General features: G+C 44.0%; 1 protein-coding gene and 1 pseudogene across 1 annotated transcript; one reads left to right on the forward strand and one right to left on the reverse strand.

Annotated features, from left to right (window-relative positions):
• Positions 1 to 378: 378 nt before the first annotated feature.
• On the reverse strand, positions 379 to 10,043 carry LOC140672919 (uncharacterized; annotated as a pseudogene).
• Positions 10,044 to 23,297: 13,254 nt separating this feature from the next.
• LOC140672920 (uncharacterized) lies at positions 23,298 to 23,846 on the forward strand. Its single transcript, XM_072905405.1, has one exon. The coding sequence runs from the start codon at positions 23,298 to 23,300 to the stop codon at positions 23,844 to 23,846; it is 549 nt and encodes a 182-aa protein (XP_072761506.1).
• Positions 23,847 to 27,514: the final 3,668 nt, after the last annotated feature.

Raw genomic sequence — 27,514 nt, forward strand, 5'->3', positions numbered from 1 at the left:
AAATTATTAGTACTATTGCACATGTATGAAGGAAAATTATATTTCAAAGTTGCATTTTTTCACACGCACAGCAATTGGTTTGGGTTAGGTTATATCTTTCGGAAGTGGAGCCCCTCGCAGAGGGACGGAACCCATTGTATCCATGTTTATATTTTTTTATGTACACGAAAATGAATAAATCACCGTATACCAACTAACTGCATACAAGCATATACTTTCCATTTGCTATATGATGGAAAAGTAAAAAACAAAACTATCGAAAGTATATGTAATAAAAATATTTATTTATTAGAATAAAAGGAAATAATAAGAAATAGTAAATTATACATATAAATTTTATTTTTGTTATCAGAATGGTGGATAATGTTTTGCCTCTATTCATTCTGTATATGTAAATTTTCGTTTAAAAAGAAATTCTGCTATGTAGCCTGCATAATGTATTTTTTAAATACCATACCATGGAATGTTAGCACGTGTATCTCTCTAATATATCCAGCTCTTTCAATATTTTAAGTATGAGCATTATTATCAGAATTAACAAAATTATATGAGTGGTTAACTGTTAAATATTTATTATTTTCTAGACAATTATAGGCTTTCCAACAGTCAGATATAATTGTTGTACCAGGTTTGATCCATTTTTGTATAACTGATAATAATGTTTCTGCTGTTCGATCTTGTACACACTCAACAAATAATTTTTTTGTTTCGCGTTCAAAACCATCGAAAATGCACTGGCCTGTAATAAGTCGGCCTTTTTGATATTTTCGTTTTCCTATTTTCGCCTCATCTATTTCCACTATTTTTCCTTCTTCCTAACATTTCACTATAGTCTTCGAGCCAATCTATACAAAACTAAAAAAGAATTTTTAAATAAAAAACAATAAATATTAAAAATAGTAATGTAATGAAAAATATACCTCACGACAGAAATTTGATCAATCAACAACGGTTTGATGACTAATATTAAGTTCATCTTTCAAAAATATCGAATCATTAAAAAATATGCTATAAATCTGCACGAATCTTGAAACTTATATCTAAATGAGAGTATGAAAACCATGATTTATGAAATAGACTAACTGTAAAGTTATATCACATTTTGCGTCGTTTTTATTTTTTTCTTTGTTCATACTTTACATTGTGACACAGTAAACAGTATACATTCTCGATTTAAATTGACATTTGCTTTACACCGTGGACATTTTATTTGTGTAGAAATAACTTTTTGATTACCTAGATAATCAATTAATTTATTAATATCTTCAATGGGACTTAAAAATTGTAGTTTTATTATGAATGCTTGTAACGAACTGCAAATAATACACTACCTTTATTGTTGACAATGAAGGCATATATGATCATACTAGTATGTGTTGAACAATGTAAACAAAAACTTTTCACCTTAGAAGGTCAAAAACAGATTATTATAGTATATATTCTGCATTTACATGATTTTGTGTTTACAGAAGAGGATGGAAATTAATAAAAAAAAAATAGAGACAACAACCACCACGTTCTTGTTCGTGTTTCTGGGCTAAGTGTGGTTTTTGTAATATAAAACGTGACGATTTTATAAGAAATCGATTTATATATGCATAATCAGATCTCTTATTCTGAATTAACTACATTTTGGCATCTAATTTATCGTATAAAATCAATCATATATTTGTATTTTTTAACACTAGGAGTTGCATGAATGTCTTAAAAGTTGTTACTTATCTACTTACACTCATGATATTCTTTATATGTAATGGAACACATGCAAAAATTACAATTTTTCATATTCTGATCTGCTATATTGTATTCACCATTTTGAATTTCGGAATTCCAATATTGAAACATTATTAGGGATCTCAACAACTATTGGATAAGTCAACTAGAGGCTAGTTTGATTGATAATTTTTCCCTGTCGCTGGCTCTAGTTGCCTTCACATCGACGCAATTTTCAATAGATAAATTACGTATTTTCGACACTTTCCACAGGTCTCAAGGAATAAGGACCGTCATTTCCACATCTTATATGGTTCATAGATACTCATGGAACTCATATTTTAGGTTCCATTTTTAGGCAAAAAATCAACCTTTTTTAACATCTTCCTTTAGACGAAGCCATCAAGTGGGTTGTAAAGATTACAAAGAATTTAGAAACGGAAAAATTACGTGAATAACAATCTTTTCAAAAGGCTGCCCTTTTATTACGCTCGGATATATGAAATGTAGAGCCATCACACCCCGCACCACCGAAATCAATTCTAAAAAATTCAAGTGCTCCACAACCATGGATTAAACCTTTGATTCCGGACCAATCAGGTCCAAATTCTCCCAATGTATGTAGATATTGTAAATTCCCGGGATATGAAGTATCTTGTAAAAAATTGGCCTTTCGAAACGCCATGCAAAGTTCGGGAAACTCCGAAAGCCGCCCGGAGACGAGCGCGACCCGGGATACGGCTCAGACTGCAGCGTACCCAATCTCCGCGGAGACAGAGCCAATAATAGTCGAGGGTTGAAGGAAATAACTGTAAATAATCAGGGTTTCAAATCTATTCCAGATGCAACGTAGTGACAATAGTAGTGTCAAATTCGGGAACCACTACTTCTTTGCCTAAAGTAATGTTAACTTGTGAAAATCTAAAAGGATATTGTACTTTTATGATTGACTCTGGCTCTGCCATAAATATAGTTAAGTTACAGATTTTAAATGATATTCCTATAGATTTAAATGATAAGATAATACTAAGAGGCATTAGTAGCAATCCTGTCCAAACGTCAGGGTCTATAACTTTTATAATAGTGGAACGAGTAACAAAATTCTATGTAGTAGAGGATGATATATCCTTCCCTAGTGATGGGATTCTTGGCTCGGAATTCTTAAGAGAGAACAATGCTATTTTAGATTATAACACCGAATGTTTAAAGATAGATAGATGATAATTCCATTTTATAAAGATAAGAAATTAAAGATGTCGGCCCGAACAGTGGTACTGGTCTCGTTTAATGTTACAAATCCTGAGAGCACGGATGGATATATTCCATATCAGGACTTGTCAAAGAATTATATCTGGGTAAAGCCATCGTAGCTAATTCACAGGGCAAAGGGCATTTAAAAGTATACAACACCACCGAGGGTGACCATGAAATAATACTGAAGCTCATGCACCTGATTGATTATGATTCCACTGATTTAATTAATTATACTAATCTCGTTGATTCCACTGATTTTACCACTGAATTTCCTAATTCCACCAATTTCACTGATTTTAGTAGTTCCATTGCTATTTGTTACTATAATGAATCAGATAGCGCTAAGGTCAAGGATCGTTATAGTACATTAAAGAATTTAATTAAGCTTAGTTATTTAAACGAGGAAGAAAAAAATCATATAAAAATTAAATATTAAAAGAAAACAAAAACTGCTTCTTTTTGTCAGGAAATAAGTTAAAATTATTTAACTTTGCTAGCTGCTCTATCCTAATCATTGATAATATCGCTATCCATGTTAAGCAATATAGATATCCGCCTGTCCATAGAGGAGAAAATACTAAACAAGTAAATAAACTTTTAGAAAATGACATCATTAGACTTTTCACTTCCCCATATAATGCGCCTTTTTGGATTATGCCAAAGAAATCGATAGGAGAAGGAGAAAAGAGATGAAGAATGGTAATTGATTTTAGGAAATTAAATGAAAAACTATTGGGGATGCTTACCCATTGCCCAATATTATCGAAATATTGGACCAATTGGGGAGTGCTAAATACTTTTCTATCTTTGACCTAGCACAGGGCTTCCATCAAATCCCTATGAATCCTAACGATAGAGCAAAAACGGTCTTCTTTACTCCGTATGAGCACTATGAGTATCAAAGAATGCCCTTTGGCCTTAAAAATACGCCGGATACATTTCAGAGACTTATGGATAATGTTTTAACTGGGTTACAGGGAAACTGTTTGTATATTTAGATGATATAGTCGTTTATGCCAGGTCGCTCGAAGAACATAAACTAAAGATAAAGAAGTTAATGCAACGGTTAAGAGAAATTAATTTACAACTCCAACCTAAGAAATGCCAGTTCTTGAAACATGAAGTTATATATCTGGGTCATGTCATCAGTTCAACAGGCGTTAAACCAGATTCGAATAAAATAATTGCAGTTAAGAACTTTCCTATTCCACAGAACCGAAAGAATATTAAATTCTTAGGTTTAGCCGGGTACTATTAAACCTTTTATTCTTACAACAGATGCTTGTGAGTATGCCATTGGTGGAGTTTTGAGTCAAGGACCAATCGGAAGAGATTTGCCAATAACATATACTTTCAGAATTTTAAACAGTGCGGAAAAAAATTACTCAACGATAGAGGAGGAGTGCCTGGCAATCGTCTACTGTGTATCATATTTCAGGCATTACTTATACGGACGCCATTTCATTATTCTAACGGATCACAAACCTCTGGTTTGGCTGTACTCCATTAAAGACCTCTGCTCACGGTTGTGAAAATGGAGACTAAAGTTATCCAAGTATGACTTTGAGATAAATTATAAAACTGGGAAAACTAACGTGGTTGCTGATGGTTTGGCCAGAAACCCTCCTACCTCGATATCATTTCCTATAAATTTAGTTAACAATGAGTCCAGTGAATCATCATTTCTTTCTCAGTCCACTATTCAATCTTCTCAGTCTTCTGTACTTTCAGTATATACTAACATCCCAATCTTATCGCTTGTTAACCAACACTTCTAGTCCTCTTTGGCAAACTCAGAAAATGTTCTATCAATGCTTTATTCTGGACTTTATAATATTAATGATTTATTACACTCTGAAAATATAAACGACAATGATCAGTCCATAGACTCAGGGCCAAACTTCATTAATGACAATGACGAACAACTCTTAAGACTAAAAGAATCTCGCGACTCGTTATTGACGCAAAAGGACAATCATATTATTTTTATAAAATTGAATGGATAATCTAACTTTTGAAAAAGCTTGCGTAACTTATATAAAGGGCAAAACCTTAATAGCCCTCCCAATCAAGGCAAATGAGCATACCTCAATTGAACCTGATGGGATTATAAATTGCATAAGATTTTTAACTGATGTAATACAAGAATTGCAACTCACCTCCGATAGCATAGCACAGACAGACCATTTTGATAGGATCCCATGGATTTTTTTACACAAACAGTTGAAACGGTTTCTGTTCGACCAGCCAATAACGTTAATCATTTGTAAATCCTTGATACTTTGTCCCGAAGTAAAGGATAGAGGAAATTTAATACACGAGAAACATGCAACAAAAATAGGGGGACATAAAGGCGTGAATAAAACGTATAATAGACTCCGTCAAAATTTCTGTTGGCCTACAATGAAACAAGACATTCAAAATTTCATTAAGAATTACCGAGACTATCAGATTAAAAAATTTACGCGGGTAAAGACTAAGCAGCCTATGTTGATAACAGATACTCCAAAGACAGCTTTTGATAAAATTTCGATGAACATGTGGGACCTTTACCTACTACTCAAAATAATAACTCATATATTTAACTATACAAGACATATTAACCAAATATTCAGTAGCAATACCCCTAGAGAGAGCCGACTCCTTTTCAATTGCCGACGTATTCATAAAAAATTTTATTTGCATTTATGGAGCGCCTAGAGCTCTATTGACTGACCAAGCTCCCACCTTTTTCACCTCTTTAATGAAAGCAGTAGCTTTTAACTTCAAAATTAAACAATGTCGAACCACTGCCTATCGTTCTCAACCTAATGGTTTAATTAAAAAATCGAACCATGTGCTGACAGAATATTTAAAAATGTATACTAATAACAATAGTGAATGGGATAAACATATTATGCCTGCCATGTTTGCCTACAACACTTCTGTGCATGAGGGTACTAACTACACTCCGTATGCCCTAGTATTCGGACATCTTCCTAGAGTGCCTTCTTTCACTACCATTCTGGAAGAATACATGGAAGTATCTTATGAGGATTATTTAACCAACCTTTTTAACGTTTTAAAGTCATCTTAAGAATTAGCACGAAGCAATTTATTAAGCTCAAAAGAAAAAAGTAAACGCTACTATGATCAGAAATTAAACGTACAAAAATTCAAGGTTGGAGATAAAGTTTATCTACTAAAAGAACCTATAAAGGGCAAATTTTCAGACCAATACTCGGATCCACACGAAATTCTTGAGATGCTGAGATGAGATTTCGCGCGCTCAGGCACGGCAAAATGACAAGTGATAATAGTGCTCTTATGAATAGCGCCCTTTTTCACGATAATATTGTATAAATTTTCAATAAGCATTGTCAATATATTTTTTTCCGCTTTTCTATTGCATTAGTATATTTTTTTGCGAAAAATAAGTATAAGAACTAAAGCATTTTGAATTTGATTCAAATAAACATTTCCGACATGTTTCAATTTCATCTGTCAAAGTGTCGATCAATATTATCACCATGAAGGTGTTCACTATGCTACGCGGTGTGTGACAAATAAAATGTAATAAAAACAAGATTAACATTTGTTTATATTTTTAATAAATAATAAGATTACAGAAAGAGCTCCGAATTATTAAATATAAATAAGTAAGTAAGAAAGAGGCAATAGGAGCGAGGAGATATGAATCAAAATTATAAGTTTTTTATATAGGTGATGTGTCGCAGGTATATTGACATTAAGTACATTAGTAACATTCTATATAAAGACGGAAATTATAATAAAAATCTGAACGTTTCGATTCATGTTTTGAATCCTTTTCAGCATAATATATAAAACAAATAAGTAAATTATAAATAGATAAAAACGAAATTAATGAGAAAGCATCGCATAATAAAGGCGTAAGCAATGTGTGAACTAAAAATCGTGATCGTATTCGCATGATTAAATGGATCAATGCCTTAGAACCGCTGTACATATTTGTCGCATGTTAGTTGTATAAATTACATATATATAAAACGATCCAACTTGTTCGGCTCTTTTATTGTACGGCTTGCATAATAATCCCGTGAGGCCTTTCAGACCGTTCGGTCTTTCAGACCGAAGGAGGTATTATGTAATTAGAATGAGGGGTTAAGTCTGTATTAATAAAATGAGTATAATAAATACCTGTTTGTAATAAAGTTATTTACCGCTAGTTTGTGTATAATGGTGGTGACTCAGAAAAAGCTTACAGCATATGCATTCCGTTTGTTGAATCTATGGTATATATGTCGCGCAATTGATATTTAACGTGTGGTTATGCCGATGGTACAGATGATAATGAGCTCAAGGGCGAAAAATACATTTAAAATGGAAAGAGTTAGATAGGTGACATTAGATCTTAGGCAGTTTGTTTATTATATCATCGTAAATAGCTGGCAAACATTCTATATCTGTTTGTAGATTTATGCTATTTATTTGTCGTTTGATGTATAACATTTCAGATATCAGTCTTTTTGTGTAATAAGGCTCATTGTCTAGTATTTGTGCATTGTCCCAGTCAAAGTCATGATTGTATGTTAGGCGGTAGTCAGTGATCACTGATTTGTTGTTATTGGGCTTCATTATGTTGGTCTTATGTTCTTTTATCCTAGTATTCAGCTTTCTGCCCGTTTGACCAACATATGAAGCGTCGCAATTTAAACAATTTTATATACCACGTTTGTTTTCATGGGAATAGGGATAGGATCTTTGTGTCTTAATAAATTTGTTGTTTTTGTTTATACTGTAGTAGGATAATTTAATGTCGACATCTTTTAAAGCATTCTTTATTTTATCAGTTACTGAATGTAAATATGGAATTGTGAAGTATGAGTTATTATTGGATGTTTGTGATTTTCTGGATGGTCTATTGTTAATTAAAAATTTTATACGGTTGTTAATTGTTTTGAATATAAAATCGGTTGGATAGGAGTTGTCCAGTAAAATCTTTATTATAAATTTGATATTCTTTTCATGGAGCATGGGATGTGATAATAAGATACTCTATTGATTAAGCCTATTATAGTGCCTCTTTTTTGGTTGTTAGGATGTTGGGAATGGAAATTGAGATATCTACCCGAGAACGTGTTCTTATGGTACCAGTCAAATATTAGATGGTTATTAGTTAAAATGAGTGTGAAGTCTAAAAAGTTAATCTTGTTGTGGTCATTTTTTTCCACTGTGAACTGTACTCTGTTATGAAAAGAATTAAAAATTGTCACTGTCTGGTCAATAAATTTTGGAGATACCGATATTAATATGTCGTCTACGTATCTAAAGTAAATGGGAGGGGTAAAATTCAATAATGTCAATGCTTTCTCCTCTATGTCTTGTAGGACTATGTCGGCGATGATCGGAGAGAGTGGGGAGCCCATTGGTGTGCCAAAAGTTTGTTGATAAAATTTGTTATTGAAGACAAAGTATGTAGAGTTTAAGACTAGGTTTATTGCTGTTAAAAATTCTGGTTCCGGGATGTTGCAATTATTTGTGATATATTGCCATCTCTTTGATATGCTTTCTACTGCTAAATTGATCGGGATATTGGTGAACAGTGAGATTACATCTAGCGAAAACAACTCATCATAATCATTATCAATATGTAAATTAGATAATTTGTTGACTAGATCGAAACTATTTGCAATATGACTATTCGGTTTCGGGAAGCTGTCATACATGATTTTCTGTAACCAACTGGCTAAGTTGTATAATGGGCTATTGATAGATGATACAATCAACTTGTAAGGGATGTTAATCTTATGGATTTTGGGTAACCCATATGCTCGCGGTAAATTACCTTTACTGAAGGACATTTTACGATATTCAATGGTCGAGATGTATTCTTGTTTTTTCCACCGTTTGAGTATGTCATTGAGGCTTGAGATTAGTTTATTAATAGGGTTTTTATTTAATAAAATATAAGTCTCTTTATCTGACAATAAATTTTCCATTATTTGGGTGTATTTGTCTTTATCTAAAGCAACAGTAACATTATCTTTATCCGCTCTGGTAAGGATAAGATAATTTAATAAATAAATTATGCATAGATTGTGAACGCAATATTCATAAACGAGAAATAGTTTCCTATTGAAAGTATAAAATTACAGGAAATATTTAAGTAATTAATAACATAATGAAATATTTAACAAATTTTAAATTATAAGATATTAAAATAAGCTCTTAAAATAAAAAATAAAAAATGATCAATTTTGATGGCTAGTAAGAGCAAATCGCTGTTCTTGGAGCGCAAGAATTTATTTTGGATATAAAAATACAAATTACATAAAAGAACGTTTCGGTCTACTTTAAGACCCTCCTCAGCGCTAATTACATTGGTAAAAAACGGAAACACTTTGTTTACATAATTCTATGTTTTCGTTAATATTACGTGTCGGATTCGAAATTCGCATAAATATTAGTCAAATTCTAAGTCAAATACAATTAGTCGTTACGGTACTGCGGTAATATTAGCATCACTTTCATAAAAAACATGATTTAATTAAAGTTGAAAATGATGTGTTTAGTGAGTTCTTCCTTTGGTCGATAAGCCAAAGGAAGACAAAGATTCATGGACAGACATGGTCAAACTAAACTGGTTTTTGGCAGTTTTCCTTACCCTTGCAACAAATGTTGGTATTCTTTGAAATTTCTGCCAAATAAAAAAATTTATTTTATTTATGTAAAAATTGTTTTATTAGACGAATATATAATAATCGCCTTTTTTTCCTTCCTTTTTATCTTTTATATTATAATTAATATTTATAATAATTAAATTTTTTATATCTTTTTAAATATACATATATGTATATATTTTGTTTTTAAATACATTAAAAAACATTTTTAAATTTAATTATAATCGGGTGACATTGTCTCTTTTTATTAATGCAAGATACTTCACTGATGCCGTATTCTCGCACATGCGCGTACAGCCGGTCCCATATCGCAACACTGGACTTGCCAGTTTCTTTCTCCAATTTCAGGTTTGGTTTGAAGGGTATGCTGATCGAATTGCAGTCGCTCATTCGAAAGCGTTTGAGAATTTCCTGGATGTAGCTCTGTTGACTCATGGTAATGGAATCCTTGCAATTCGATGCCGAGACATTGACGAACCCTTGCAAATTTCTTTACGGTGAAATGTTGTAAAATAAATTCAGAGACGCGATTAATTTCCTCTTCGCTTCGTGACGCTATAAGTATGTCGTCGACGTACACGGCTATCAGAGTGATGCTCCGTCCCTTCCCGATGCGATACAGACAAGGGTCGGCGTTCGTAGCGATCGCACCATATTACCTTAATACTTTGTTAAGTTTGAGGTACTAGCTGCGCCCGGCTTGTTATAAGCCGTATAGCGCCTTTTTTAATTTGCAGATCTTATTACCGGTAAACATTTGTCGAAGCATCTCCTTTGCTCTATTTCGGATGATGTCATCCTTTTCGGAGTCTGCGATGATCTCGAGTAATCTGGTTGACTCCCTCGGCAGTTCCATTAGAATTTCCTCTTCTAAGTATCCATTCAGGTATGCCGCCGTAACATCCAGTTAGTGAATCTTCATGCTGTAGCAGACGGCTAAGCTTACCATCAGCCGAACTGAACTCATGCGCGTCACGGGAGCGAATGTTTCGTTGAAGTGTATTCCGGGTTTCTGGGTAAACTCCTGAGCAACTAATCTCGCCTTCCGTCGCTGAATCGATCCGTCGGGGTTGATCTTATTTCTGAGCACCATTCGATTGCCGATAATCGTCTCACCGTCGACTCGATCAAGCAATTTCCATGTTTTGTTTCCAATGATCTCATTTCTTCTACCATTGCTGTCTCCCATTCGTGAGCTTCTGGACTCAACATGGCCTTCTTCATTGGAATTTCCGATAAGTAAGCTATCTCTTCTTCCAAAAATGCGGCTTGTTGGTCGTGATAATGGAATTCTTTTCGAGGTCTCCCCTTTTGTCCGGTTCTTACGATCCTCGGTGTTTCAGGTGCTTTTTGGCGTTCTTCCACATTTGCCTGCTCAGCTAGGGGTAGGTCATTGTGGTTTTCCTGATCCTCTAAAGGTTCCACTCCAACATGGATGGGTTCGTCACATTCCATTGGTATTTCGGGGTCTCAGATTGCATCATTTGGGAGATCGGGAAGAGGTCCCAACTCTAGATCGACCTGATTATAATTAGAATTCCGACGCTCGATATTGAGCTCATTTTTCTTCGGTGCTTCTGGATAGAAGTCCTCGTATACCTTCTTCATCGATAGTTCGATATGAAGAAATCTTACATCCCGTGATACGACGATCTTTGCTTCCTTCGGTACCCATATTCTATAGCCCTTTGAGGTACCCGAGTACCCGACGAGGATTCTGGGAATCCCGCGTAATTCGAACTTCCCGATACCAGGCCCGTTATTCAGGATGAACACATGTTGTCCAAATTCCTTGAGGTAGCTAACGTCGAGAACCTTTCCCGAAAAAATTTCAAAAGGAGTTCTTCCATCGAGTGACTTTGATGAGCATCGATTGCGAATGTAATTCGCCGTGTTCACGGCTTCTGCCCAAAAACGTGGGAGGAGGTTGGATTGCAGCAGAAGGCATCTTGCCATATCCACCAGAATGCGCTTCCTTCTCTCCGCTATGCCGTTCTGCTACGGAACTGTCAACCTTCTGAGAATCTCACGCTCCTTGAGGAAGTCGTCGATGACAGCGTTTACGAATTCCTTTCCATTATCAGACTGGATGACTTTAACCTTTCTCCCGGTCTGATTTTCCATCATGGTTACAAAATCCTGGACGGCCTGAAAAACATCAGATTTATGTTTAAGGGAATATATCTGTCCCCTAGAACTATCGTCGACAAATTGTAAGAAATACTTAGCTCTGCCAATGGACGGCGTCCTCATCGAACCACACACAAGTCAGTGTGCACCAGGTCCAATATATCTGTTGATTTGCAGGATTTCACGGGGAACGGGCTTCTAGTCATTTTCCCTTCCAAGCAAATTAAAACCGCTTTATTTAGCAATTAATGTTCCCCGGGAAGGCGAACCCTTCTGGGGTGCAATACAAAAATATCAAGCGGCTCTAACCGCGCGCAAAACTTAAATACTATATGGGCGGGGACAATAACCTCCCCCCCGCCAGTGGCCAACGCTGTAGCGGAGCGACGGGGGAGGACCAGCCTCCCCCAGAGCGCAACTATTTCCATAAATTATAAGAATATTGCCTCGGTTCGCAGGCCAGGGCAATTCGTATAATAAAAATATCACAGCATTTCGCTCCCGAACCTATCACAGTTGCAAAATCAAGAGATAAAACGGCCCAGGAGCGCGCACGCGGTTTAATATTGTGACAAAGTCACCAGGGGCCGAACGCCCGCCCCTGCAAAACAATCGGCGCCTTTCGACGCCACCAAACAGTACGACGTTGGGGCTCCCGGTCTCCCCACTCGACCACCTCCCTACTCTACTCGTAACCGAGAGTGGGAAGCCGGTCGCCGGCACCTAGTTCTGTCCTGATCCCGTCTCGAGAGAGTTCTCCGAGGATCCAGACACCAGCGACTATTCCTGAGCAACCACTCCGGACAACGGGCGTCCCCGTTGCCTCGTCCGGGCGTACTCGGCCTCCGGTTCCTTCACCGCGATCATCCGGCAACGGGCGTACTCGTTGCCTCGACCGGGCGTTCCCGGCCTCCGGTTTCTTTACTGCGATCCTCCGGACAACGGATGTACTCGTTGCCTCGACCGGACGTTCCCGGCCTCCGGTTCCTTCACCGCGATCCCTCGGACAACGAGTATACTCGTTACCTCGACCAGGCGTTCCCGGCCTCCGAACCAACAAACCGTCCGTTTCCGGACGCCTACGAACAAACCGCCGGTTTCCGGGCGTAGAACGTTGACATACGTCCGTTTCCGGACGCCAGCGAAACACCCGCCCGTCTCCGGGCGAACCAGAAGCTCGAGCTGCCGCCAAAGGCTGTCCGCGACCAGGACACACCGAATCCACTGCCTGGCGCCCGACCGCACCGAGCAGTCGCCCAACACCAGGGTGCATTGAACCACCGTCCGACCCCGGACGCACCGAACCACCGTCCAACACCCGGACAAACCGGATCCGTCATTAGACCATCCGAACGCGCCCGACACGTCCAAGGCCGAACGCCTGACCTATCTGTATATATCGCCCTGCATTGTAAATATATCCCCCCGTGTGTCTTCGTTGTATGAAACAATAAACAGATCTAACAATGACTTCGCAGGAGAGTCTCTATCTTCCTTCCCCCCGTGCCAAGCCTTGTCCCGAATCCTGGCCGAGCGAGCGACATCCGCGGCAACGGGAAAGGCATAACGTTACAATATATTATTAAAAAATAATCAGTCAAAAGCGACATATTCACACTCGTTTAAAATACAATATGGTAAGTTGGCGACATTCACACTCGGAACATATACGCCCACACGTCATGCATTATCACCGTTATAGCAAATAAAAATAAGATTATAATATCGCACGCTAATGGATAGTTAAAATTATTGTGGGTAAGACAAATACGCAATAAATTATGCGATATTCATACTCGAGATACATATTGTACGAAACAATAAATAAATATAAAAATAAATTAATAATAAATAAATAAGTTAAATTAAATAATATTGCCATTACTGCCAGCGGGCTAACGCCGGCGAACTGCTCGGGAGGGTGTCGCGAGCACCCCATCACCGGAGGGACGGGAAGGAGCGGCGTACTGGCACCCGCCGGACACGTGCTCCACGTAGACGTCCCGCGACCAGCGAATGGTATCCGAGACAACGAGGCGGCGCAGCATAGAGGCATATGCATTGCCAATATCCAACGCTCGCAACACCGCCTCGTTGGCCGGATCCCAAAAGCCGAGGGAGCCGACGACGAAGGCCGTCACGACGACACGGTACCCTTCGCGCTGGAGTGCCTCCGCCAAGGGCGAGTACTTGGCGATTTTTCTCGCCCTCGCCTCCTCAAACGCCTTCCAGCGGTTTTCGAAGGGCACCGTGACGTCGCACATGACGACACACTTGGAGGGCTCGTGCCTGATCACGAGATCAGGTCGTGGCTCCCCAAGTCCTCGTCAACACCCTCGACACGCTGGTTTACCCGTTTTTCACCAAGCATACAGCAAGCCTTTAGGAGCCGTGCAGCACGGCGTCATGCCTCAGCTGGATGGCGGCAGAGGGGACCTTACAATGATTGATAACGTGGGGAAGGGTCTCGGCCGCCAACCCACATCGCCGACATCTGCGGTCCGCCTCCCCTCAGCGACGCGCGCCGTTAAGAGAGGGAACATCCAAACGCGCGCGATGGACAAAGCGCCAGTCGGCGAAGCGGATATAGCTGCCACCGCGGATAAAGTGATTGCTCACCCCGGACCGCGACGCTACCTCGAACACCTTCCCCTGATCCGGTTTCGCTAATAGCGTGGACGCGTATATGTCGCCACCGCTGAACGCAGACGGGTCACCACCTGGGCACGAACACCAGGTGGGACTTTCACCGCGTCCCCTACGGGCGAACCTCTGCACTCCACGACCAACTCCTCGGTCAGCCCACTCCATTGCCACCGAAGAAACAACCTTTTGGACTGCCTCCGAACGGCGTTCCACACCCTCGACCACAGGGAGTGCTCCCCTCGAGCGAACCCGAGAGGAAGCCTGCTATGTCGTCGCCCGATGGCGGGCCACCAATGCGCCTCGCCACAACTCCCCGCAGAGTCCCCTGACCGTCGCGTCGTAAGCATACGGAAAGCGTGCGCGACGGACAGGACGTCCGCGAGGTCAGACAGCGCAAGTAGCCCACAACCTCCCCGTCTGGGAGGAGGTAGATCACTTTCGCGCTGGCTCTCTGCGGGAGCTTGAGTCAGGCCTTGGCGGCCCGCCGGATCTCTAAATCAATAGTTTTAAAGGGGCGTTTCTCCACTACAGCTTCCCGCAGCAGAAAGTCGACGCGTGGCAAGATGTTGGTCACCAAAGTCTCTATTTTCTGCCATGGGGCGAGAAGAGCACGGTCGACCGCCCGAAGATCCTCCAGGAGGCCTCCGATAGTGACGTATAGAGTCTGGTCGACCGAGAAGCCGGTCGGAACCCCGAAATGAAAGTAAGGCTCGCCGTCCGTCAGGTGACGAACGGGCTGCCCCTGGATCTTAAAGGTCGTCAGCAGGACCCTGCCTACCACTCTTGCACCGATGTGCAGGGTGGCGCATTTCGTAGAGTTGAACCGCAACCCCACCGACGATGCTTCAAGCTCTGCAACGGCGAGGAGCCGCCGCATTCCCTCGGGTGTGTCGGCGACAAGGGGTGTGTCGGCGACAAGGGCTATGTCGTCCGCGTACGCGAAGATGTTGAAGCAATAGCCCAGTAGATCAAACCCCGCATCAACATCGGTGACTGCACGCAGTACCGAGTCAATAGCGAGGTCCAATACTACCGGGCTAAACGAACACCCCTATCGCACGCCCGAGCGAATCGGGACAGACGTGGTGTAGCCGTCGGCCGTTCGCACCCGAGTGGAGCACCGTTATACATGGAGTTCCATACATTGACGAGGCTCCCCTGCACGGAGCGAATAAGCGTGCGGCGGATCGTCGCATGCGGGATCGAACCAAACGCGTTGGAAAGATCCAGCCATGCGACGACTGCCTGCTGCCGAGTCCGCCGGGTGTCAGTCAAGACTCCTGCAGGACGAAGTTGTGCTCATAGCACCCCTTGTCCCTTAGGAATCCCTTCTGTACCCGGCTAAGCTTGTTGTTGCGGACCGGCTAGTCAGTCAGACGATCGGCGACGAGCGCGGCGAAAAGCTTGAGGACCGTGTCACCCAGCGCGAGAGGACTCCAGTTTTCCAACAATTCTCGCGCGACTTTCTTATACACCAACACTGTGTTGGAGGTCTTCCAGGATGCGGGAACTGCCTTGAGCCGATAGCAGATGTTAAAAAGTGTGGTGAGGAGTCGCGCGCCCGGATCCACTTCGCGGAAGTCTTTATAACTGATACCGTCGGGACCCGGCGCAGAGTTATTCATGCGCTGGAGCCGACGGTCCATTACTCGATCCACGAACAGATCAAGCAGGCGCGCGACCTCCTCATCAGCCGAGGGGTCAGCGCACTTCACGTCCTCGTCAGGGCCGTCCAGGAGATCCCCTCCGCGATAAAGGTCTTCGAAGTACGCTTGAACCCGCTCCTTCTGCACTTGGCAGAATTCTGCAGGCCCCTGCAGGACTTCTCGGACCGTCTGGCGTCGGTTCACCCTGTACAACGCCTGTACTATGTCGCTTCGCGCACCTAGTTTCTGCGTTCTTCTCCCGACTGCGAGGGGCCGGCCGGTACCGGCCCCCTTCTATCCCTAGCGTCGTCTCTCGCTGGGGCGGCCCCTTCGCCCCGCTGCTCTCGCGCTTCACACGATCGAACCGGACGGTCACGGGCGCCGGGCGCATTGCCGTTGACCACACCCGTTACGCCTCCCCCGAGGAAGTCAGCGACTGAGGCCGTATATTCCTCGAGGTCAGCGAGCGAGGCAACGTCTCCGGCCCGCCGTATCAGCCCGTCCCGTGCAACCATTCGCTGCCGCCTGTGCTGCCTCGCGACAGCAGCAGGGGTCGGTTGGCCGCTGGGCTGCTGATCCGTCGCACAGTGGGCATAAAGTTGCTTTTTGTGGACAAAAATCATTCGACGGCTGAATTCTCAATCGATTGCAATGAATTTTTTTTAAAAATACACGTCATTTACTGTACTATAGTGGAGACCTGCACATTTTTTGATATTACAATTTGTTAATTAACAAAAAATTGTGTTATAAATTTTTTGGCAAATATTTTTTTATGTTTTCATAATTTCTTCAATTCATCATTTCTTGATATATAAGGGTTTTCTGGGTCGCTGATTATGAAACCGTCACTCAAATTTCAAAATAAAAAAACAAAAAACAAAAATGGGGCTATAAGCTCGCTAGGTCCACGTCTTTAGTCTCGAGTAACGCTAAACGCGAGTAATTGAAAAGTACTCTTATTAAAACTATAAAGTGTACTTCTTTAAATATTATTTAACTATTAAGTGTACTTATTTTAATATTATAATTATTGCCGTTAATAATTAAAACACCTGTATACAAAATTTTACGAAATTTGTCCTTACATTTTTAGTTCACAGCCGCCATATTGAATCCGCCATTTTGAATTTTGAAATTTGAGTGACGGTTTCGTAATCAGCGACCCAAAAAACCCTTATATATCAAGATTGAAGGAATTATGAAAACATCAAAAAATATTTGCCAAAAAATTTATAACACTTTGGTTTTTTGTTAATTAACAAATTGTAATATCAAAAAATGTGCAGGTCTCTGCTATAGTACAGTAAATGACGTGTATTTAAAAAAAATTCATTGCAATCGGTTGAGAATTCAACCGTCGAACGATTTTTGTCCACAAAAAGCGACTTTATGCCCATTGTGCGTCGGGCCGTGAGCGCGCCGCGGGCCTCGGCGGTGCTCCCCGCCCCCGTTGGAAATTTGACTCGGTGTCGACTCACTCGCTCCCGCGCCGCTGGTCACAGTTGCTCCCCGCCGACGGCCCATGACACCGCGGACGCTCGCAGAAACACTCAAATGTCCAGCGATGTCTTCTTCAGCACGCTGATGTGCCGGTGCTTTTCCCGCGTTGATCCCCCGGGATGCGACGATCGCGGCGAGCCCCTCTGGTACACTTTTTTTTTTGTTATCGCAGGAGAAATCTCCAAGGAGATAACCAGTGTACGCGAGGACGGAACACTTTTTTTTTTACCAAGCAATGGGAGGAGAGAATGCATTTAGGCACACCCCCGGATCCTCCCGAAGGTAGTATTGGACTCACTCGGCCTGTCGGCGCAAGCGTCCGGCCGGTCCTACCAACTAAACTCTCCCCCCCCCCTGGGCGAGTGTTGAAACCCGCCCACTGCAGGTAAAGTCCTTCTGCTTCTTCATATGTCCGGGCGACGGGCATGCGTAAGCACTCTTCCGCGACCCGGACGGCAGTTAGACTTTGCAGCCGCCGATGTTGTGTTCATCCCTCTGTGTTGCGCTCCTGTTTTCCGACTGGAAAGGCCCTCCTCGGGACCGGGAGGTGGCGTAATGGGGGACCTGGGGTGGCATGAGGTCCTCTTGCTCCAGTCCTTTTCTGCTATAAGGCCATAGCGGGAAGTTGGTTCCCCTCAAGTCCTCCTGACGATGCATCCAGAGGCACGGCAGTAAAGATAGAACCGCCATTCAACTGGACTCTCTATCTTGGGGTCTCCTGGTCTCATCTTTTATAGGGGAGGTTTCTATGGTATTCTGCTCCACTACGGATCTCTTGAGTAGCTGCTCCTTGGTGATTGTGGCCTGGAGGCTTTCGTCCACCTTGTGCATTTTCTCCAAGTCCTTCCTTAGGAGAGTCACCTCCCGCTTATATCCTGCCTCCTCAGTCACTAGTTCTGCATTCCTCCTTCTCAGTATCGCCCTTGTCTTCCTCTCTCTCTGCCAAGAGGGTAACGACTTCGCTGATTGTGACGAGGCGCTCCTTCATCCACCTCTGGCAGGAGCCATTTAGGTTCCCGCTCTCTCTCCTAATAACTTCCAGGTCGTCGACCCACTTCATCGAATTAAGTCTCAATTGGGTAGATGAGAAGTTCTTCATTTTTTTGCAGATCAAAGTTAGCGACGTCTGGTAACTTTGATCATTCATTCTTTTATTGTTTCCTTACCATGCTTACTCTTCCTCGAGGAGCTATATCCGGAGCCTGTCCCTTCCGAGTCCGCGGAGTGTACACTTGTTGAAGAGCCTCCTGGGCCCGTCAGGTCAATAACGTTCTTGAGTGCTCTCTTCTTCTTCTGCACAACCTTGTTAGCCTCATCTCCCGATTCGTCATCGGTGGGAGGAAATCTTTTCTCTTTATCTTATAGGAGGTTAGCTCCATTTTGTCGTCGAAGTTCTCCTGAAGATTTCTTTTGGTATTTGCAGTTATCGGGAATAGTCGCGGCGACAAATCGCTGGCATCATCCAGTGCTACGGATCTTGGCGTAGCAAATATTTCATCTGCTGGAGGAGGCAGACTATCTATTGTCTTGCAGACGAGTCCACCCTCAACCGCTGGGGGTGTCAAGGTCCTCAAAATCTCCGTATCTGACGAGTCTCCTTTTTCGTTGATAACGGTCTCTGAATAATCAGTGGCCGTTTCCTCAGTTTCACTTTGTCTATTTTTTTTGTATTTATTTTCTTCATTTCGTTCCCACGCAGTTGTCGAAATTATATGGTCGGCCTGGTCAGAGCCGCATGCCCAGGTAAGCCTATTTACACTGGGGGGGTCGGTGCCCCCAGGAGTGGTTTCAGACTGCGAAATTACGCTCGCCGCAGTCAGAAGCCTCTAGGCACCCCCTCTGACCATGGGCTACGAGCGGACAGTGCGAGTATTATGATCAACAATAATAAAATAACAATAATAACGAGTATTATGATCAATAGTAACTAAAATAAACAGCTTATTCTAGGACTTAATCTATGTTTAATAACTAAGACAACACTGCAAACTAACAATTGAACATAATGAACAACTTATTTAAGTGCTTAACCTATAAAAGTTAACTTAAGGGCTTCAAAAGCTATCGTCTATTATTAGGAAGGGGAAAGGGGTCTTATAAAGACCTTTGTACCCAATGCGCACCCTCGCAAATTCATGCAGTTCTGCGCATCGTAAAAGTTTGTTCCAAATAAATTCGTAAAACCAATTGTATGGTGACTCTCAGTGAGATCCCTCGAATACACCCGCACTGACGCGCACGCGTTTTCACCGACTCAAATTTAATGCGCATCCGAAACTAAATTTCGACCCGGGTGATTTATGGGGGGGGGGGAGGGGTCCCCAAGGTCCCAAAAGTCCGAACGCGCATCCGCGGAGACTCACCCAGCACTACTGCGCAGGCTCCAGAGTATGCACTATAGTTAGTTATTGTCAAGCTTTGTGGTCATTGGACATCACCACCTTATAGTCATTTTTGTGATCCGAGCTTTAGAACTCAAGATAAGCGCAAAGTATCGTTTTACCAACTAGTTACTTCCGAACTCACTGCCTGGTGACAAACTGGATGTTGAGTCGGACTTTACGGCTTACGGACCATATGTTATCGGCCAGGGCTTTAAGGCGCACCTAAGATGGCCGCCGTTTACAGATCGCGCCGCGTACACGTGTTATCCGTTTTAATGTCTTATTTTCTCGTGTTTTAGTGTCGTTTAACGTCCCGAAGAATTGCACCAGCGGTAATTTACATGTTTTGTGATTGGCCATGATCCTCGGAGTCCATTTGCGTATCAGACGGACAACGAAAACCTCCAAAGCCTGAGTGATGTGGCAAGTGACAGGTGAGTTGCTGATATCTCGATAGCATTATTATTCTCCGTAATTAGTATTCACGTCTCTTCTCACGCGTCTACATTGACTACTAAGATAACCATTATGATTGCATTTACAGATGTCATCGGTTTTATATTCCTAACCTTTGGTAGCCATCAACCTTCGCATTTACGATACGCTAGCGTTCTGGTTTTATTTAGATAAGTACAAGTACATATACTAACACTTGTGAGTACAACGATTATAATTTAATAACATTTGCAGATAACCAGTGGCTATCAGCTGTTGCGACGCTGGGTATGCATCAGATGCATCGGGGAGGCGCATCGACAGTATCGAGTACTCTCAGCAAAAGCTCTTCATGCGAATATCCTCACACTATCACATATCGATGCGTCTTTATTTCCAGATTATATAGGATCTTATATTGTAACATTGTGTAGTTCTGTTATAATTTTATTAATATTATGTACCGCCCTGTTTCAGGGTTATTCTGTTACAAGTGAATATATATGTTTATGTCTATAGATAACCTACAACTGTCATTTTGCGTGAGAGACTATACACTCTAGTTAACAAGGATCAAAACCTCGTAAGGTAAATATCACTTGCTACACACTTGTTTTAAAGTTACATCTAGTAATAATAATAATATATATAATTATTTTCTTTTGTTTATAGGTACAATTCGAGCACCGGAGAGGATACACATCAACTCATCGACAGTGCCGAATATTTGATGGTACGTTGAGCTACGATATTATGGATAGTTTGACATCCAGTGTATAATAATTCACGTATTATTTCCAGAGCTCTACTACAGCAACGATAACCTTAATACCAACGCATCTCCTATCGTTATCGTCAATTTCAGCCAGGCGCACAGTCCATAGAATATAGATCACATTAAGTTTTTGAACCATCACAGTAACATTATGATATACAGGGTATCCCAGAACCCTCCTCGTTGTGCGCCACCTTGCCGTGGTAAGGAGGCTTAACCCTGAAACCCCATAGAACACCCACACGGCTTCGGCCAGTGAATCTCCGGGATGGAAGGGGAACTAAGAGCGCACAATACCCTTTATAAGGGTATAAAGAGAGACCCAGCGATTCCCTTAGGGATGACGCCCACCCTTTGGGGTGGTTTAAAGTGTCATCCCAATCGCTGGTAGGGGTTGGCAGCCCCGACTTCAACTGCCCGGTGGCGCGGCACCGTTGGGGGAGGATTACTCCCCGCCCGCGATACAGCTGAGTGCTCCCGGCCCAATGAGGGTGCTGCGTGTGTGGGTGTTCCCGCCGCGCAACGTCCCTCCAGGGGGACGTGGGTGCCGGCTTAGGCCGGTGTCCAACAGTGGGGGAGGCTTTTCCCTCGTGGACAAGCGGCTCAGGGGTGGTTTACCTTGAGTGCACGGCCGCGAGGGGGAGCCGTGCGGGTCGATGGTGTCCCGGAACTCCCGGGCCTATCGGGCCGGACGTACTGGACGGGCTGGTATGGTTCCGGAACTCCCGGACCTATCGGCCTGGACCGTTCCGGGCCGCTCGGACTTATTCCGAGGTCGGGGCTGGGACAGCGGAGGGGCCGACGCGGATCGTGGACAGGCACAGCCCAGCGACTCCGGGTCGATCCAGCTGCCAGGGCCGCTTGGACTTATTCCAAGGTCTGGGCCTGGCAGCGGTTGTTGGGTGCCGCCGGCGGTGCATCGCGACTGTTTCCCCTTCCAAAGCGGTGCACCGTCGGTGCCCTCTTCGAGGACTTTGGCCTTGGAGGGAGCGATAACACGGTACGCTGGCTGCCATGGAGGGCAAGACTGGGCCCGGGAGCGGCGACCCAGTCCCAACCGTCCATGGGGCCCCCCAGTTGGCACCACCCGCTGCGGTACCTGCGAGGTCGGAGGCGCAGGATCCCTAAAAGCCCATTGAGGCGTAAAAACCTCCATGGGTTAGTAGGGAGCTGGGGACCAGTGCCGGGGATGCCCACCCCTCGGCCCGTGTCGTATGCCACCCCCCCCCCCGGGGGAACTTGGGGCCCCGTCGTGGAGTGTTGCCGGTCATGTTTCGGGACACTCTGCGGCGGATGAGAGTACACCCTGGATGGCGGAGCCGCAGCGGGGCGTGGGATTAATTCAGAAATGGATTTTGATTACGTTTCTAAATTGTCAGTGGCGGTAGAGGACGAGAAAACTCGTCTCTCTGAGGAAATAGGGGGAGCTGTTGACCTTGACGGAGAAGTCCTTGTCAAAAGGGACCCCTCCCAAGGTGTGGTTAGGTTAGATTAATCGTCAAAGGGAAGCAAAGATCGCCTCAGGAATGATGGCGCAAGGGATCTTGGGAGAGGCTCTGGTAGTGCTGTCCAGGCTCGACGGCCAGAACCCTGCCGGGACCAACTACCCGGCAGCGAAGAAAGAAGGGGAGACCGGGTCTGGCATCGTCAAAAACGAGGTTAAAAGACGGAGCCGGGAAGGGGGGTCCATAAGGACCTGTGTGGAGAGTCCTACTCCAACCCCCTATGCACTGCCAACTGGCAGTAGCAAAGGTAGCCGGAGAAACTCTGGTTCCAGAAGGTCCTCTAGGGTCGCGTCACCGACCGGTTCGAGCGCGTCGCGCCGATCCCGATCGCGAACATCCTTCGCTTCGAAGGGTGAGGAGACGGCGCTGCTCACTGACGAGGAGCAGTTTGACCTGGAGGCTCCTGAGGAAAGGGGACGAAGTAGGCCGCCGATAGCGGAGCAATACTACCTTAACCACTTGCGGTGGAAAGACGTGCCACGCACGTTAACATGCTTTTGTTACCGGAACGCCAGCGACGTGTTACGCACGTCGTTGGGCTATTGTTACAGAAAGATAAATGACGTGCGTGGCATGTCCACTGTTCAATAAAATTCTTTACCGAGGCACAGTTTCTGCTTGCTCTTCATCGTGTAAAGTTATTAGTATTGACCCCAGACTGTAAAATGGAAAGTGATAGCGAAGCCAGTGATGTTATTTCTATAAATAAACGGAGAAGACAAGACAATGTAGAATCTGACAGTGATTTAGAACAAATTGTTTTTCCACGTCGGAATCGGCGTAGAATTATATCTGACGACGAGGAAGATGTTCAGAATGAGAATAGAGAAAGGAATGTTTCATCCCAGGAATGGATTTGGAAAGACGCGGAAAATATAACGCAAGTATGGGAATATTCAAGAATATCTAGAATACATATTCTTGTTGGGCAAAATGTCACAGCTTTGCAAATGACAAGAGAAGTATTAGCAGAAGACTTTTGGAAAATTATTGTGACAGAAACTAATCGTTACGCCAGTCAAACACTCCAAAATGAAAACCGCAAATTACGAAAATTTGAAGACATTTGGTGGGACACCAATATAGATGAAGTACATGCGTATTTTGCTTTGTGCATTTTGATGTCCCAAGTCAAAAAATCTACTGTGCAGTCATATTGGTCTAAAAGAAGCATAATCGAGACACCAATATTTCGAAAAACAATGCCCTATTAGAGATTTGCACAAATTTCACGCTTTTTGCACTTTACTGATAACGAAGTTGTAAACGATAATGACGATCGTTTATGTAAAGTGCGGAGTGTAATCGATTATTTTAATGAGAAATTTCTAAATATTTGCACTCCCGCGGAATACATTTCGTTAGATGAGTCGCTAATGAAGTACACGGGTCGGATCTCGTACAAACAGTATAATCCGTCCAAAAGAGCACGTTTTGGAGTGAAATTTTATAAGTTATGTGAATCCAAGTCGGGTTATTGCATTAAATTCAAAATCTACACTGGTCAAGATTTAGACAGAAATGCGAATGTAGGTGTCTCTGAAAGCGTCACAATGCTTATGTCCACAGTACTAAATAGTTACGGGCATACTCTATTTTTGGACAATTGGTATTCTTCGCCAAGCCTATTTCAAAAGTTACAGTCTAGAAAAATTAATGCCATAGGAACAGTGAGATGCAATAGGAAGAATATGCCTAAAGAACTCGCAGCTGCAAAACTAAAACGTTCTGACGTGATATCGCGCTCCTGTAATGGAATTTTGGTTGCAAAATGGAAAGACAAAAAAGACATATATGTAATGTCCACGAAACATACAAAAATTGAGATGGTCGAAGTGGAAAAAAAGAGGTGGAAAAATAATAATAGCCTTACAACAAAGCCTAACATCGTTTTGGAATACAATGAGGGTATGGGTGGAGTGGATCTGCAAGATAGTTATTTATTATCTTTTAAATTAATGAGAAAATACGTTAAAACTTATAAAAAAATATTTTTTTACATAGCAGATATGGCACTGCTCAATTCATATATTTTATATTGCAAAAAAATGGAAATACCAAGATGTAAAAAGTATTCTTTTTCGAAGTTTCGAATCGATGTAGCCGAACAGATTTTAGAAACAGTATGTCTTCCTGATTACCAAAGACGTGGAAGGATGTCTGCTGGAAATACTCCGAGTCGCTTACAAGCGAAGCAATGGGGACATTTCCCAAGAAATATACCACCTACAAACGCCAAAAAAAATCCACAACGGAGGTGCGTAGTATGCGCTAAACATAAAAAACGGAGTGAAACTACATGGGAGTGTAAAACATATCTTGTAGCGTTACACATTCCAAGTTGTTTTGAAAAGTATCACACCCTGCAAGATTATTAATAAATAAATTTAGTATTGATACAGATGTAATTTTATCCTTCTGCCTCTTTATATTCTCTTCTGGAACCCACCCGCTGAACGCGCCGCGAAGTGATTCCCGCTCGATTGTTCTGGCACGCGCAACCGAGAATTTCTTCGCACCGCAAGTGGTTAAACAAGAAGCGGACAGGCTTGCCCAAGGGAGCGTCAAAGCCAACAAAACAAGTATCCTGGACACGTTCGTCTCGTTTGAGGACAAGGGAGAGAAAGTAGCCAGGTTGGTGGACACTTTCAGGGAAGAGTTCAGCCAGGCCCCGGAGGACGACATTTTTAGTCGCCTCCTTATTGGGGCAAACTCCATCCTGAAGGTTGCCCGGTTCTTGGGAAACCTGCAAGGTCCGCTTCATGCGCTCTCAACGAGCGTCTCGCGAGGGAGAGGGACTCCGCCGGAGATGACCTCCGGAAAGAGGTCTTCTTCCTTGGGAGAGAGCTGGAACAGAGCTAAAAAAAAATCGAGGCCCTTAGGGCGGAGAAGTCCTGCTCTGTTGTCGCTGCGGCCCCTGCCCCTGCCCCACCCAGGGTTATCAATGTGGAGAAGGTCCACCTGAACGTTCATGGCCTGAGGAGTGGAAGCGTCCCTCCCCAAAAAGATGAGGTCTCCCACCCCACGGACCAAAAAGAACCGATGGAGACGGAGCCCTCCCCCATACCCCTCGTATCCCCCGATTTCGAGCGCCCAATGCTCGAGCACCCCCCCCAGGAGTACTAATAAGCATGCTCGTCGCCAGATTAGGGGCCTGAAGAAGGACGTGGAGGAGATCAAGACCCTCCTGAGGAACTTGATCTTCTCCCGCAAAGGCCCTAAGGAGCCCTCGGATGAGGCTCCTAAGCCGAGGAAGAAAGAGGTTACCGGCGCGAAAGAGAGTAAGGGAGAGGTCATCTCTCCCCCAAACCCTAAAGCCCCAAAGGGCAAGAAAGTACCCGAGGCGAGTGAGAGACAAACTCCAGCCTCGGGTAAGAAGAAAAAGAGTAATAAAGGGGAGGAGGTGGATCCAACACCCCCGCTGCCAACACCGCTCACACCCCCACCCCTCCCGCTGCAGCCCCTGGGCCCAGCGGGCTGAGGAGGCAGACCGGTGCCGATGCCCCATCCCCGGCAGCCGCTAAGCCGCAGGTGGAGACCTGGGCCACTGTCGTCGGGAGGAAAAAGGGACGAAAAGGTGGAAGCATGACCGCTCCCCCCTCTGCATCCCCTCCTTCTTCGAAGGTGAGGGACACAGCCCCTCAACACTACGAACCCCAACGCCTGGAGCGAAAAGGAAGACCACTGCAGCCAATAAACCAATTGCTAGGAAGCAGCCATGGTCGGCTGCGGTGGTGGTCACCTGTGCCAAGAGGGATTATTGCGACACTATGCGCCTTGCGCGCAGCAAGGTCCCCCTGGCGGGGCTAGGCATAGACGCTATCAGGACGAGAAAAGCCTGGTACCCTCGTCCTGGAGATCCCCGGAGTCGAAAGCGGGTAGAGGGCCGCTAAACTGGTCTTTGCCCTGCAAGAGGCCCTCGAGGAAAGAAAGGGAGTTAAAGTTCGCGCCCTGTTAAGACGGCGGAAATTAGAATCCGCCGCCTTGATGAATCCATTGCCGCGATGGAGCTGGCCGCGGAAGTAGCGCTGACTGGCGGGTGCGGGGCGGCCGACATCAAAGTTGGCCGGTTCACACAGGCAGCTGATGGCCTTAGGCCGTCATAGTTACATGCCCCGTCCCGGCGGCAAACAAACTTACCAAAGCTGGGACGATCAAGATTGGGTGGAGTAGAGGGACGGTCGAGCTACTGCCCGTCCGCCCTACAATGTTACCGTTGCCACGCGCGTGGCCACGTGAAGGGTTTTTTGCATTGCGGCGGACAGGAGCCAGCAGTGCTACCGCTGCGGCGAGATCGGGCATGCTGTCTTGGACTGCACCAAACAGCCCAACTGCCCGGTCTGCAAGGAGAGGGGGCTCCCGGCGGGCCACAAAGCCAGGGGACCGGCATACCTTCTTCCCCCTAAAAAGAAGGTGAAAACAACCCCCCCTTCCCCTCTTCGGGTGGAGAGAAGGTGGCCCTGCCCTCCACCTCTCTTGAGGTGACCCCGGCGCCACACAAGGGGGAGCCGAGCAAGGCTCAAAAGAAGAGGTCAGGGGAGCAGGAACTTCCTCCCCCGATGTCACAGTCCGATACTATTGCTGTGGGAAAGAGGAAGCGTCTCCGAGAAAATATCGGAGACGCCTCCAACGAGAATGAGATGGAGGTGGTGCAGGTCACACCTAACACCTTCACCCCTATCATGGAGGCAGAAGAGAATGACAGCAACTTAACCGCCGAATGCGGGGAGGGAGTCTCACTCACAATGAGTAGAGCTCCCTCCTTCCCTATTCTGCAGGCGAACCACAACCACTCCTACCAAGCCCGCGACTTATTCGCATAATCCGTGGTAGAGAGTGGTTGTGGCTTCGGAGTAGTCGTCGATCGCGTACGGGTCCCACC

Source organism: Anoplolepis gracilipes, chromosome 14 (assembly GCF_047496725.1).
Source record: "Anoplolepis gracilipes chromosome 14, ASM4749672v1, whole genome shotgun sequence".
In the NCBI taxonomy this organism is placed as follows: Eukaryota; Metazoa; Arthropoda; class Insecta; order Hymenoptera; family Formicidae; genus Anoplolepis; species Anoplolepis gracilipes.